Consider the following 15,964-nt stretch of genomic DNA (forward strand, 5'->3'; position numbering starts at 1 on the left):
TTGGAAGAACTGAAAACTTACAGATTCGTAACAGTGTCTGTGAAAACAGCTGCACAAACTTGTAAAGCCAGGTATAGTGTGCCTTTCAATTTGCATTTATTTGCCACCATAAAAAGAACTACTATAAATATTTTTGTACTTGTGGGTCCTTTTCCCATTTTTATGATCCATTTGGGATATAAACTTAGAAATAATATTCCTGGTTCAAAGAATATGCACAGTTTTATAGTCCTTTAATCATTGTTCCAAATTGCCTTCCAGAATGGTTCCAAAATGCCTTGAAGATCAGTTCACATTGATGTTCCAATTTTTCCACATCTTCTCCAACATTTATCATTTTCCTGTTTGTCATGTTAGCCAATCTGATACATGTGATGTGGTACCTCAGAGTAGTTTTGATTTGCATTTGTCTAATCAATAGTGATTGAGGGCATTTTGTATTATGACTATAGATAGCTTTAATTTTTTCATCTGAAGATTATCTATTCAAATCTTTTGATCATTTATCCATTTGGGAATGCCAACTGCCCTTTCAAAAAAATTACTCAGTGCCACCCACCCCATATCTACTTTCTTTATCACTTTAATGTTTTTTTAATTTTCATCCTTTTAAAAAAAGATATATATGTATATATTGGGTCTCTAGTGGTGCAGCGGAGAGAGTACCAGTGCAGGAATCAGGAGGACCTGAGTTCAAATCTCACCTCAGTCACTTGACACTCACTAGCTGTGTGACCTTAGGCAAGTCACTTAATCCCAATTGCCTTGCCTCTTCCTGGGTCATCTCCAGTCATCCTGATGAATATCTGTTCACTGGATTCAGATGGCTCTGGAGGAGAAGTGAGGTTGGTGACCTGCACAGCCCTCCCTCCCTCAAAACAAAGTCAAGTGCAAGTCATGTCATCATTTCTCTGATGGCATGGTCTTCTTTGGCAACAAAGGATGAACACACATGTATATGTATATATATTTTAAAATGATACATCTCAAATTTATTAATTTATTGTAATTTTGTGTACTTTTCCCTGCATTGGAATTTTGATGATGCAGTACTGTGTCATGTAACCATACGGTATCAAACTGTAAGCAAATCATTTCACACACATATTCCTGCTGATGCATGCTGAACTTCCTGAGAAAGCACAACATGCTCACCTCCCAACATTTGCTCATTAAGACCTCTTAGTAGACTTGACCTCTGATCAGTTATAATTTGGATTTCATGTGTTTATTTGAAAAATAGCATAATCATTATGACTTTTGTTCTGTTATACAGTAGAGGAAACATGTATGAATGACTTTTCAAAATTTTCTTCTTTCTTTATGCCTCCACTGCTCCCCTATTTTTAATCACCAGTCCTCAGTTGCACTTAAGGCTACTACCATCCCCCCTGTGTTTTTTAGCACCTCTAAGGGGCAGTATCATTCACTTGCAGAACCTGTGATCTAAAGCCTCCAAGAGAAATATGAATTGATCTTGGACAATGGAAGAGTTCAAAAAGGATTTTGAAAATAAAGTAAGACAAGTGGAGGAAAAATTGGGAAGAGAAATGAGAGGATGCAAGAAAGTCCTGAAAAATGTGTCAACTGTTTGGTACAGGAGACACAAAAAATACTGAAAAAATAACACCTTAAGAAACAGACTAGACCAAATGGTAAAAGAAGTTCAAAAGCTAATGAGAAGAAGAGTGACTTAAAAAACAGGATTGGCAAAATGAAAAAGGAGGTGCAAAAGATTACTCAAGAAAATAATTTCTTAAAAATGAGAATGGAGCAAATAGAAGCTTATGACTTTATGAGAAATCTAGAAACAATAAAATAAAGCCAAATGAATAAAAAAAATATAAGACAACGTGAAATATCTCATTGGAAAAACAACTGGCCTGAAAAATAGATCCAGGAGAGTTAATTTAAAATTATAGAACTACCTGAAAATCATGATCAAAAAAAGAGCCTAGAAATCATCTTTCAGGAAAGTATCATGGAGCCCAAAGGGCCCTAAAGCTATGCATAGCAGTTTTACCAGTTTGATCCAGCAATACCATTACTAGGTCTGTATCACAAAGAGATCCTAAAAAAGGGATCAGGGTTCAAATGTACAAAAATAATTATGGCAGCTTTTTGTGGTGGCAAAGAATTATAAATTGAGGCAATGCCCATCAGTTGGGGAATGGTTGAACAAGTGGTGGGACGTGAATGTAATGTAATGTAATACTATTGTGTCCTTAGGAAAGATGAGCAGTATACTCAGAAAAACCTGGAAAAACTTTCATTGGCTAATGCAAAGTGAAATTTGCTGTGTACAAAGTACCAACAATAATGTAAGATAATGAGCTGGGAGTGGCTTAGCTATTCTCAGTAATGTAATGATTTAAAACTGTTCTGAAAGATTTATGATGAAAAATGCTATCAAACCCCAGAGAAAGAACTGCTGGTGTCTGAATACAGGTTGAAGCACATTTTTTACTTTATTTTTCTTGAGTTTTTTTGTCAATGTTTTCTTTCACAACATGACTATTACAGATGTATTTTGCATGACTACACGTGTATAACCCATATTGAATTGCTTGCCTTCTTAGTCGGGGGAGGGGAGTAGTGAGGAAGGAAGTGAGAGAATTTGGAACTCAAAGTTTGAAAAATGAATGTTAAGAATTGCTTTTACATCTAACTGAGGGAAAAAAGACTAAAGAAAAAGAAAAGAAACAGACACAGATGGATTAAAAATAAGAGACTGGAGCTGCATCTGTTATGTTTAAGCTGGGGTTAAAAAAAGACAGGAGTAATAATCATATTCTTAGAAAACACAAAAGTAAAAGTTGAATTTATTAAAACAGATAATCAGAGAAACTACATTTTGCTAAGAAGTTACAGTAGACCTGTGGTTGCCACTGGTCAAGTGACAATGAAGTAATATAAAAAAAAAAAAATTAACCATATTTCCCTGATGAAAACTTCATTTCTTAATGATATGGGGAATTGAGTCCAATTTATAACAATAAGAGGCATTTCTTAACTGATAAATAGTCAAAGGACTTGAACAGGAAGATTTCAGAAGAAGAGAGCAAAGCTATCTATAGTCAAATGAAAAAATACCCTAAATCATGACCAGTTGGAGAAATGTAAATTCAAACATATCTGAGATACCCCCTAATACATATCATGTTGGCTAATGTAGAAGAAATTGACAAATACTGGAGGGGATGTGGATAAATAATGACACCGATACATTATTGGTAGACTTGTGAACTGGTCCAATAATTCTAGTGACCAATTTTGAACTATGCCCAAAGAGCTAAAAATGTGAGTATATCCTTTGACCTACTAGGTCTGTAGCCCAAAGAGACTAGAGAAAAAGAAAAGGACCTATTTGTACAAAAATGATTTTAGCAGTTCTTTTTTGTGGTGGCAAAAACTGAAAATTAAGTGTCCATTAGTTGGCGAATGGGGGAAAAAGTTGTTGTATGATATAAGAAATGATAAACAGAATGGTTTTAGAAAAATCTAGGGATACTCACATGGACTGAGGTAAAGTGAAGTGCACAAGACCAGGAGAACATTTCACACAATAACAATATTGTAATGATGATCAGCTGTGAAATACTTAACTCCTGTGCAACTTGTCAGTAGGGAGGGACCAAAATTAAAATAGGCTAAACTTCTTCAGGCTATAGATGGGATTTTAGTAGCTCACTTCCCAAAAGTAAAATTAATTATTAATTTTTTTCTCAAAAATGCTTTTTTTTTATCGAGACATAATCCAGAAACTACAATCAACAAACACTCCTTGAGAAGTAACCTTCAGTAAAAGACTTCCCAGCAGCAATTTTTTGGAAATCTGGAAGCTAACCTTAGTAGCCACCTCACTTTTTGAGTATACTTTCTTGAAAAACCCTTATTCCCCACTGAGATTTGTCAACAATTTGAATGCTTTAATTTGCTTTTCTTTGGTGTCCAATTAGCTTAAGTCAGAATATTTTGATTCTAGATGTTGACAAATACTGAATTCCTTGAAAATGGCAATTATTTCTTGGAAAAGCAGGAAAAATATTTTGTCTCTCATGTAAGTGAACAATTATCTATTTGTCCACTCCAGATTAAACACTTATATTCTGATTTGATATTTCCATTTCCTTCTGTCGCTAATTTGACAAAGTCACCCCCAAGACTTTATTGGTAGAACTAAAAAATCTTACAGCAACTGCTGATATAAAAAGAGATACTGAACTGAGAGGCTGACCTTGGAGAGAGCACAAAGCACTTGGATGGTGGCCTTGCAGGTAGAGATGGAAAGAAGCCCTCGTGTTGTTGCCACACATCTCAGAGCAGGAGCCAGATGCATTGGTATGTGCCTGGGTTCACTTTGGCCCTGTTCAATTCCAGTAACACACAAAAACATAACGTGAAGATATGACTCTTGCTCCTCTCAGCCTAGAGACATATTGACAATGGTTGTTTGCCACTGGTCATATGTCAAACAGGAGAGAGTGCACAGTGGCAACCCACTTGCCAAGTCACATCATGGGCACAATAGTGATTAATAGAAGGTGGGCTAAGTGGGACATGGACAAAGCATTTGTTAACATCTTTACCTTCTTTTATATCCTCTACATTTTTCAGGGACCACCCAAAATCTTTTGGCAGGCCATGAGTGACCAGTGGGTCAAATGCTGTGCAGGCCTGATTTAGGTACTTGGATCAATATGATGATCCTGGATAATTCCAAAGGACCCATGATGAAAAATGTTATCTACCTCCAGAGAGAGAACTAATGAACTTTGCAGACTGAAGCATACTTTTCAAACTGTTTTTCTTGGTTTTTTTTGAGCATGACATGTGGAAATGTTTTGCATAACTTCATATGTGTAACTTACATCATATTTCTTGTCTTCTTAATATGTGGGGAAGGGGTAGAAGGGAGAGAGAAAATCTAATAAAAGAATGTTCAAAAATAAAATCATTGAATCACAGTAAAGGTATCCATAATTTTTTTGAGAAGAAAAAAGAAGTCCCAGATGATAATTATTTCATCATATGAACTGATGATCTGGAATTAATTGAACTGGAGTTGGAAAACCCTTCCTGAATGCTCCATGAGCATCTGCAGAGGCTTTGCAGGAGCATCAGGTTCCCTTGAGTGGTTCACTGAAATATTTCCAGATACTTTGGGAGGATTAGTTGACTCAAATGTTCCCAAACTCCCCAGGGAGGTATATCAGTGCAAATATCCAACAACCCCCCACCCTCCTGAGACATTGGTCAGCTTTAGATTGAACAGGTGCCCACCAAGACAATGTTCCGAGGAGACATGCAGGTTAGTTATCTCTGGACAACTATAGTTGGTTCTTCAGTTTCTTCAGTCCTTCTTGACATTTTTTCAGTCTATGACCAGATCCCTTAATGGATCCCAGGCACTTTCTGTTTCAGGCCTTTTCCTATGTTACCTGAGTAAGCCCAGGGTTAGATCACTCATCTCACACAATGGAGGTGGTAAGGACTGAGGGTAATAAGTCATTAATGTAGTCACCCCAGAAGTCATGTAGAAGGATTATCTGAAGCCTTGCAAAAGGGAAGTCTTTTCCATATATCTAGCCTGCCTGAAGGCTTGCTGTGAAGTTGATTTAGAATATATATCTTGAGGACCTTTACACTTACCTGAAGACCTGTCCCTCGGCTTCATGATTTTGATGTGTTCTAATGGTCTTAACTTCAGGGTCTCTCCCCTCATTTCCTGTCACCCTCATGTTCTTCTAGCCTTCCTAAGGATGGTTCTGTGGAGAGAAGGGGTTTAGGTTATTTCCTGTGTCAATGTGAGCAGCTCCTGGGAAGATTTTGGTCCTGGAACAGAAGTGACTGTGTTGCCATGTAAGTTTCTATGTTTTCTGGGAATGTGTGCAAGGGTGGGTAAAGCTTGATGGGGGATCTCACTCCATTGAATCCTGAGAGGGCTGCAAATATATTGGGAGGGGGAGCTTTGGGGTGAGTTGATGGTTCAAGTCATCCTATGTCCTGAGGAGTGTGGTGAGTTTCTGTGACTAACACTATTTTCAGATAGACCCTCTCTCCTGACCACTCCAGGAAACCCCAGTCCTGTCAATCTCCCCATACCCATGGACCTCTATCTCCCTAGCCTTGGAAATCTTTTGACACTCGGAACCTCTGATAATCTGGGAGGCCTCCGACCCAGGGACAATTCCTATGGTCCCAGGACCAGCCTTGACCTCTGTGATTCCCTGGATGCCAACAACAAACTTGACCTTTCCTAACGCCATGGGTCATTTGTCTCCTACATCCTTTCCTCCATAGTTCTGAGGTGGAGGTGGGGAGATGGGTTAGGGTTGAGGTATGAGTGAGTTAAGGGGAATTAAAGCTCTACCTCAAAAGAGGAGGCATTGATGTATTGACGCTACTTACACCATCCCCATCTCTGATTCATTCAGTGGAACGGACAGAGCTGATGGAATCAGGGGGAGGCCTCCATTATGCTGGAAGTACCCTCAGACTCAAATGCCAAACCTCTGGTTTCCCGTTCAAGACAAGCAAACTTGGCTGGTATCTTTGGGCCCCTGGCCATGCCCCACTGTGGTTGACCAGTCTCGACAGCAGTTCTGCAGATACCGCTGAAGACCGAATCACCACATCCAGGGAGGACACTCGCAGCCAGATTTTCCTACAGATTGAGGGCTTGAACCTCAGAGATTCTGGTCAATACCACTGTGCAAGGAGGGTGGGCAAGGGAGATGACACAGACAAATTGGTCTTTGGTCGTGGGACAGATGTAACTGTGGAGCCTGGTGAGTGCTTCTACTACCTCGGTCCTAAGAAAATCCTAAGACGTCAGGTCACATAATCAATCAGGGTTGGGCCTAGACCAGAAATAGCATTTCCCATCTCCCCTATCTATATTGCAGTGTATTCTGTGACCATGTATAGTTAACATTCTTACTCTGAGCTAAAATCCCTGGGGATGGATAGTGGTAGGTCATTAAAGGGCTTTGGGGTCACATCATAAGGCCCATGGACTTGGGACACTCAGGAATGAAATCCTGAGACTTGTCAATGCCAGTGACAATCAAGAGTGGAGTAATTGGGAAGGGGAAAGGAGACTGTGGTCTGCGGGTCTGTATAAGCATGTGAGTTGGGGACATGGGAACCAGGCTGATGCTGGGGCAGGAAATGGGGCTGAGGTTTTTTTACAGTTACTTGGTCACATGAATTTGCTCCCCACACATAGACCAGGCTTAGGGGAAGGGGGCAGGAAATTTGGGGGTAAAGTTTGCTTTTCATGGTTGTATGTTGGTCATATATGTGTCTTTCCCATATCTGGTGCTAGGTCCAGATAGGGGACAGGAAGCCATCATTTGATTACAGGACCTCAAGCCTCCCTATCACCCAGTGTGTTCATGATGAGGGATCAGGATTCTGTGGCCTGCCTGATCAGGAACTTCTACCCCAAGGAACTCAATGTATCCCTGGACCCCCCTGGGTCTTTGATCTCAACCCAGCCTCTTGCCCTAATTCCCATGGCCAATGGCACCTACAGTGCTGTCCAGATTGGCAGGGTTGGTGAGAACGAAACAGTAACCTGCTTAGTGAAACACCTTGGCAAAGTGCTACATGTATCCCACCATCCAGGTATGATTAGCCCCTGGATGACACAAATTGGGGGGAAGGATGGGGATACTTCAGTTTAAGAAGTGTGTATTCACTGAAGGACAGGTACAGGGATATAGGGTGTGTCTGTGGAGAGGTATTACAGGGTGCTAAGCAAAATTATAAGTTAGGGAAAAGGAATTAGAATGTGGGTCCTAAAATGGAAAGGAGTATCATAGGAAAAGTGGTAATGATGCTACAGATAGGAATCCTGGTCTGGGGACTAGGTCTTGGATTGAAGGGGAGCAGCTAGGATCAGGACATGATCCTAGTCTGGGAAGATAGTTTCTGAAATGGAGGTGCGGGGGGTATACACTGGGGAGGCCAGTCCTGGGCTTACTGAAGATCAGAGCAGTGTCTGAGGATGTGTTTCTGGTTTCATATCCTACTGGACCAGACCCTGGGATTGCTTCTGAGCAGAAACCATCTTGTCCTGAGCAACATCTCATGGGTGAGTTAAACATTCATGGTGAAAACACACAACTAATGAGACTGAACCTGAGAGCCTCACATAACAGAAAAATGCAACAGCAACCAGAGGGGAAACTGACAAAGCCTGGAAGTTACCAAGAGGCAAATTTAGCTTTGATCATGTAAAGAACAATTTTCTGACTATTAGGACTGTTGAAAAGTGGAACAGGCCATCTGAGGAGGCCATGGAACCACCTCATTGAAGCATTTCAGCAAAGGCTGGATGAGACCTCTTAGGGGTATGTTGTAGAGGGAATTCCTTCTAGGCACAGGGTGGAGCAGTTAGCTACTCAGGTCCTTTGTAAGTGAAGTTCTCTGAATCTATAATCCTTCTGGATCTATGTGTCCTACTTTGATAATGGGATAGCCCAAGGTTCAGAGCAGCAATCAGCCCAGGTATGGAGTGTGTGATGTTCGACAGTTTGGATGTGTCATAATTCAGGGTTCAAAGTATTACCCAGGTCTCAGGAAATGAGGTACTCCATAAACTGAACTGAGCCCAAATGCTCCTTTAAAACTCACTCTCTTGGTAATTATTCCCCACAGTGATTCCTCCAAATGTCCTTTCTCTCCTCTCTATACCTTTATCTTCCACAGTTGTAGCAGATATCCTACTTCAAACAGAGCTTGTTAGTGTTTCCTTTAAACGTGTTCCTTCAGTTGTTCCATCACTATTTCTGTCACTGTTATATTCACTTTTCATCCCGTGCTTACATCATTCAATTTTTTTTTATTTTTCCCTCTCATTCAAGTTTCATATCAAATCCAAAATAATCTAGCAAATATTTATTGAGCACTGACCTTGTGCAAGACATTAGGGATTCAGGAGAAAAAAATGAAAGACATTCCTTGCCCTCCCAGTAAAAGGGCAGATATAACATATGAACAGATAAATATACACATGATTATTTGAGAAGGGAAAGAGCCCCAATAATAAGGGGATGAGGCAAGACTTCCTGCTTGAATTGATGCAAGAACTGAAACTTGAAAGAAGTTAGGAATTCTAACAATGGAGGTAAGGAGGGAATGTATTCCAAACTGCAGGTGGGGGTAGTGGAGCTGGGAGATAGAATGCAAGTTGGGGTAACAGCAAATAGGCCATATGGTTTAAAGCATGGAATGTGTGAAGGGGAAATAATGTGCATTAAACATGGAAAAGGAGATGAGAATAAATTGTAAAAGACTGCAATTTATCCTGGAATCAATAGGGAGCCATTGAAGATTCTTGACCTGAGAAAATGACATGGCTAGACTTGTATTCAGGAAGATAATTTTGGCAACTGCAGATGACATATTTGAGATGGGGAGAGACTGGAAGCAGAAAGATTTATTAGGACACTGTTGTCATAATTTAGGTAAAAAATGAAGGGACCCTGATCCAGGGTGGTGACTGTATGAATGCATAGAAGGGAGATAAGAGATAGAGAACTGAAAGGACATGATAACAGACTGGATAAATGGGGTGAGGGAGGGGAAAGAAATTCAAGTTGTGAATCTGACTAATTAGAAGGGTGGTGGTTCCTTAACGTAAATAGAGAAGTTTAAAGGAAAGGTACCCTTAGGGGAAAAAGAGATGAGTTCCATATTAGTCAAGCTCAGTTTGGAATGCCTATGATATACCTAGTTCAGGGGTAGGGAACCTGAGACCTAGAGACCACATATGACCCTCTAGGTCCTCAAGTGTGGTCCTTTGACTGAATCCACACTTCACAGCACAAATCCTTTTAATAAAAGGATTAATTCTGTTTGGATTCAGTCAATGGACCTCACTTGAGGACTTAGAGGGCTATGTATGGCTTCATCGTAGGTGGAGTCAGAAGATTTAAATTTGAATCTCATCTATGATACCTACTAGGTAAGTGACCATAGGCAAGTCAATTAAACTCTCTGAGTTATTTTTCTCATTGATAAAATGGCAGTAATAACTGCAGTACCTATCTCATGGTGTTTTGGTGAAAATGTCATGAGATTTTGTGTAGATTGTTTTTCAAATCTTATAAGCCCTACATAAATGTTAGCCAGGATTAATGTTTCCACTGCTTAGAGTGGGGCTCTAGAATCCAGCCTGCCTCCCCTTGACTTTGACCATTGCCCTCTGCAGAAGGACCTGTGCAGGGAAACAAGCTTCTTCTCAGTGTGATGGGCCTGAGACTGCTATTCATGAAAACTGTGGCCATCAATGTCCTCTTCACTTTCATGGCTTTTATCTCCTGAGGTAAATGTCTAGCTTTGGTCTATGTTTCATTCCTTCTAGGTTCTCTCAGACCATTAATCCTGGTCTCCTGTCTCTGCAGATTCTCCTGTACTTCCAGCCATAGCTCAGCCTCATCCTTTTCCTCAGTCTCCATTCTGGCCCCTTATGGACTTTTCTGTCCCTTAGACCACTCCTTAGTCCCTTTGAGGTACACATTGTTTATTTCTCACAGAATCCTTCCTCACCTGTGAGGATTTCCCCACGACTTCCTCCTCACTCACTGTGCCCCATTTTCCTTTCAGCTCCCTCTCTTCTGTGGTCTCTTCTCTCTCATCTCAGATATCCCTTCACCCTCCTTCAGCTTGTCAGGCTCTGCTTCACCCTGGTCTCATCTCTGCCCCCTCAGTATCCCCTCCATCACATTGCCTCTCCTTCTTCAGACTTGCCCTTGAGGAAAGGAGAAGGGACATGGCAATGGGTTTGGCATCTGACTACTTGACATTTCACTTCTAAGTTCTGCTTCTCCAGGAAGAACTTGAGGAAGAAGTTCTGAGAATTTATCACATGGATTCTGGATCTCTCTGCAGACCCTGGAATGACCTCTGCATGAACTCAACTGCATGAAGACAACTCTAGAATGAACCCAAGGATCCATAATTATTCCAGTTATCTTTAATCACCTTTAAACTGAAGACTTTTCATTCTGGGTCCATATTCTCTATGATACAGCTTTCCTCATTTTCTTAATCCTACAATAAAGACAAGAATGCTTTGCCCTGCTCTATGTGTCTGTGGGGTATTCAAAGCCCAAGTACACTTGGGTCTGACAGTTAACCTACTGTGATACAACACTCCCCCACCTCAAGCTTCTTTGTATTGGAGGCTCTGTTTGAGGCTGACAAGGAGATGAATTCATTGTATTGGGAACCTGAACATGGATGCCAATAAAGGGTGGGAGTAAGACCTTGTGAACTAATGGGTGAATGATGATGATGATGATGATGATGATGATGATGATGATGATGATGATGATGATGATGATGGTGATAAAAATAATAATAGCTGGCATTTAGCCCAAAGATTTGCAAAGTGTTTTACAAATATCTCATTTTATCCTCACAACAATCTCAGGAGATAGATACTATTATTATCTCCATATTTTGAAACTGAAGGAAATAGACTAGCCCTGGGTCACAGAGCTAGTAAGTGTCTGAGGTCAGATTCGAACTCAGATCTTTCTAATTCCAGGTCCATTAGTGTGCCATGTAGCCACCTCTGCAATGTGCCTAGGGTGGGGATTTGATGGTAGGAAATGGGCTTCGCCATCTTATTCTGTCCAACTCACTGTGTCCCTGTCATTGTGCTTCCTCACATATTCACTTTCAGAGCTAAAAGTGGTCTTAACTGAGTGATCATTCAGTTGAACCCATACCTGAAAAAGAATCCCCTCTATAACCCACCTAGTAAGTGGTCATTCATTCTCTGCTTAAAGACTTCTAGTGAGAGGCAGCTTGTTACCTTGTTGACCAATTCTGCTTTTGGATAGTCCCATATTTTAGGAATTTTTTTCCATCTATCTAACCTCAAATTTTCATTTGGCAAAAAATTATTGAACATCAGCATTACTGACACTTCCTAACTCTCAAGTTGGCTATGAAGAAGGCACTTTGTAAATTCTAGCCTATTATAGAATTGAGAATGATCTCAGGGCCTGATCTCTTTCCTGGGAATTCTGATTCACACTGCTCATTGCCTTTTGACTGTTTCTAGCTGGGCATCATCACAGCCCTTTAAAACAAATGGATCCAAACATGAACTGATGACCTTCACCCCCAAATCAACTGTAGACCTTGTATGACTTAGGCAGAAGAGTACAGAACTATCAAAACCCAAGTAGACATCAATATCTCAGATAAACACATGCACACACACAGACCCCTTGTGGTGCTGGTGCACAAAATTAAAGGAGTCAAAAACATCTGCAGAAATCAAACTCTTGGTTCTCTCAGCTTGGCTTACTTAGATCCTTATCTTAACAAGCCTTTGTCTTCCCTAGACATCTATTAAGTATGGGAGGACAACTGCAGTCTCCACCTAGGACTGAGCCTGCTGGCCCAGTAGAAAGGGGCTCTCCTTCCTTCCTCCTCCCCCTAATCAGAGGAAGCATTGGCTGCTGGCTCCTTTGTTCATATTCTACCTTCATGATCAACTTAAGAGAGACAGCTCCTCTCTTGCTTTTTGTAAAACTGCTCCTGAAAACATAAGGACTATATAGGCTAGAATCAGGGCTAGCAAGGTCCTGGACACAGAAAAAATCATAGCATAGAAAAGTCCTTGCTTTAATAGTTTTCTTGCTGCAGGGGAGGGGCTGAGATAGAGTATGCACAGATATACAGAATAATGTGGCAGGGGAAAGGGCACTAAAAGCAGTAGGATTTGAAAGGTTTGTCCAAAGAGGTGTTATCAGAGATGAACCTTGATGGACACAAAGAACTCTAAGACTAGGAATTGAGGAAGGAGAAATTTTCTAAGCCCCAAGGACAGTTTATGTAAAGACATGAATGAAGGAGAATGAATATTGTTGCTAGGGGAGAGAAAGTAAGCCAGTTTGTCTAGAAGAGAGAGATGAGAAATAAGCTAAATGTCAGATTGGGAAGGACTTTAATTGCTAAGCTGAGGCATTTGTATTATTTCCTAGGAAAAATGGGGAGGTACTAAAGCTCCTTGAGAAAGGTCAGAGATACACTTAACAAAGTCTACTTTGGCAGCTGTGAGAAGAAGTGATTGGAGACAGGAGAATCTGGAGGGAAGTGGGTCAAGTAGAAGATTTTGTAATATTTCAAGGGACAGGTTATGAAACCTTAAATGAAGGTGGTGTGTCTGTGAGTCATGATGGATATGAAAGATATTGGGGAAGTAGAACAGGCAAGACATGATAAGTGGATGAGATGCTGGGGTTATAGAGAGCATGAAGTGACAAGGAAAGTTCACAAACATGAATGGCTGTGGCTCCAAAAGAAATAGGGAAGCTTGGAGTAGGGACAAGTTGGAGGAGAAGGTAATGAGTTCCATTTCAGACAAGTTGAGTTTGAGATGTATCTTGTACATCCAGGTGGAAATGTACTTCAGTTAAGTTGATGATCTCAGGAGCCAGAGTTTAGGAAAAAGATCAAAGCTAGTTATATAAATTTGGGAATACTCTGCAAAGAGACTCTAATTGAGTCCACTGGATTTAGTGAGGACATCCAAAGAGAAGTGGTAGAAAGAGATAAGGGCCCAAGATAGATTCAGGCTTATCTGGGACTAACTCCTTAATAGAGGAGCTTTCTTCATCTGCAACAGCAGGACAGTGATGTTTATACTAACTAATCCAAAGGTTGTTATTGGGAAAATGCCTTGTAATACATGAAGCCCTGTGGAAATCTTAAGAAGCAGCATCAATGTTATTATTACTATCTCAGTTTTAAGCATGAGAATCTGCAAGATTTCTGCAAAATCAAGAGAAAAGATTATTTGTGTCCATAAGAACTTGTGATAGTGAAAATCAGAAATGAGGCTTGATTTTTATAGCATAAATTAATATGGTGACATTGCCCCCTAGCAGTGGTACTGTGGAAGCACCTGGCAGTTGGTTGGTTGCTGGAACCAACAATACAACATTCAGAAAACCAGTGAGAACCACAAAGTCTTTGGTATAGACATGATCTTTGAAATCATCTACTTCAACCCATTCATGGAAGAGATAAAGAAACTGCTTATCAAAGGAGGGAAATGTCTTACCCAGGGTCTCCAAGTCAGTGAATGGGAGTAGAAGGATTTGAGCTGAGATGTTCTGGCTACTCTATCATTTATTTGTTCACTATATCATACTACTTTTGTGTGGAGAGGTATTTTTTATTAACATAGAGTATAGAGCCTAGAGACTCATTTATGTTATCTATTGTGAAACACAAGCGTTTGTAATTACAACACCTGGTTGTTTTTTGTTGTTGCAGTTGTGTCTTACTTTTTTCTTTTTACTACATCTGGGGTTTTTCTGGCAACAGTACTAGAGTGGTTTGTCATTTCCTTCTTCAGTTCATTTTACAGATGAGGAAATTGAGGCAGATAGGGTTAAATGAGTGTGCCTAGGGTCACACAGCTAGTAAATGTCTGAGGCAGGATTTGAACTCAGGAAGATGTCTTCCTGATTCTACTGCCAGTGCTCTATCCACATTACAAACTACTTGCCCATTATAACATGGACCTTGGCATATACCTAATACCTTGGCATAAATAACATCATGGTCAAGTCCCCTTCTCCTGACTCTTTCCATCTGGAGCACAAATGATAATTATTATGCTAGTTAATAATAGCTAACGTTTATACGTATGAATATGGAGTGTTCAAGAAGGAGCAGCACCTCTAGCTTTCTGAGCTCTGTTTAGGGTTCCTCATCCACTTTTCATTTCTGGCTTTTCCCAATTCTTACCTGTGGCTTCAAGAAGCTATAGTATGCATAGGCCACACCTGGTAAAACTGTCTCAGCAGATGGGCTAAATGAGGTTGAAGGTAACTGATAGGCATTAAAAACTTAGGTGAATTAGGAGGATGAGTACCCCTAGCATGTGAAGACTTCCCCTGGCAGAATGGGCAGATGAGAATAATTTATTCCTACAGCCATTAAGGTGGATGAAACAGGTACTTAGATTGCTGAGAGCTTGCTCAGACATCAAAGACGTCAAAGTCATCGATTGCATCCCAGAACCCTGCCAGTTATCTTGACTTTTCTCTTGCCACTAGACTTATGACTCTGAAACAGAGGAAAGCTAATGACTTTGCACAACTGTGCTTCACTTAAGTCCATTTCACACATAAGGCAGTACATCATCCATCATCCACTATTTTATTATCTATTTTATTGCTTTGCTATATTATTTATATTTATATGCAATATATAGTATATAATAATAAATTATATATACTAATATTTATATATTATTTAACTACCTTGAAGTTCTGTGGTGATGGGTAAGTGATGAAGCAGCTGGTGTGAATTCACTGGGAGCCATAGCTACAATTCTGAACAGAGTTGGTCCAGGAAATTGGTTGTCTTCTCTTTGGATTGAAGGAGCAATTAGATTTGTCTGCTCCTTGGTTATCTCTAAGAAAGTAGCTTTTAACTCTGTCAGAACTAAAGTACAAGCACAACCTAGAGAGATGCACAAATTTTGGCTCCGTAAGAAGGAAGATAAGATTCAATTTTATACTGAAAGAAATAATTCAAGGTGGTTTTACAATGTCACACAGAATATTTAGGGGCCAAACACCACTAATGCATCTTAACTGCTTGGTGCTGGTGGAGCCACATTGTAGCTGTGAGAAAGATATCTGATAAGGGCATGATTCTTAAGACGGGGCTGAAAACTTCCCTAGGATTCTTAACCTCATTAACTAATGCCATAGCCACAGATTATAAGCCTCAGGCTATCATTAATCCCTCTCTAGAAGAATTTTCAACTAAAGAAGAAGTAGTAAATGCCATCAGGTTTCTCTCAAGTGGTAAAGTGCCTGGTACTGATTATAATCCAGCTGACATCTACAAGACAGGGGATCCACTGCTGACAGAGAAGCTGATAGAAAACTCCTGGATTATATGGTGAGAGGAA

At 40.3% G+C, this 15,964-nt stretch overlaps 1 protein-coding gene and 1 pseudogene across 1 annotated transcript in view; both read left to right on the plus strand.

The window, feature by feature from the left end:
• The window catches only part of LOC140500196 (immunoglobulin gamma-1 heavy chain-like), a 55,476-nt gene extending 44,122 nt beyond the window's left edge, over positions 1-11,354 (plus strand). Inside the window, exons 3-8 of the mRNA XM_072602545.1 lie at positions 5,800-5,862; positions 6,438-6,791; positions 7,369-7,632; positions 8,048-8,101; positions 10,223-10,336; positions 10,844-11,354. Coding sequence (XP_072458646.1) covers positions 5,800-5,862; positions 6,438-6,791; positions 7,369-7,632; positions 8,048-8,101; positions 10,223-10,335 — 848 coding nt within the window. The 3' untranslated portion in view covers position 10,336; positions 10,844-11,354. The remainder of the gene's footprint in view (positions 1-5,799; positions 5,863-6,437; positions 6,792-7,368; positions 7,633-8,047; positions 8,102-10,222; positions 10,337-10,843) is intronic.
• Positions 11,355-15,697: 4,343 nt separating this feature from the next.
• LOC140498702 (uncharacterized) overlaps positions 15,698-15,964 on the plus strand; it is a 90,141-nt pseudogene continuing 89,874 nt past the window's right edge.

Source organism: Notamacropus eugenii, chromosome 4 (genome assembly GCF_028372415.1).
Source record: "Notamacropus eugenii isolate mMacEug1 chromosome 4, mMacEug1.pri_v2, whole genome shotgun sequence".
In the NCBI taxonomy this organism is placed as follows: Eukaryota; Metazoa; Chordata; class Mammalia; order Diprotodontia; family Macropodidae; genus Notamacropus; species Notamacropus eugenii.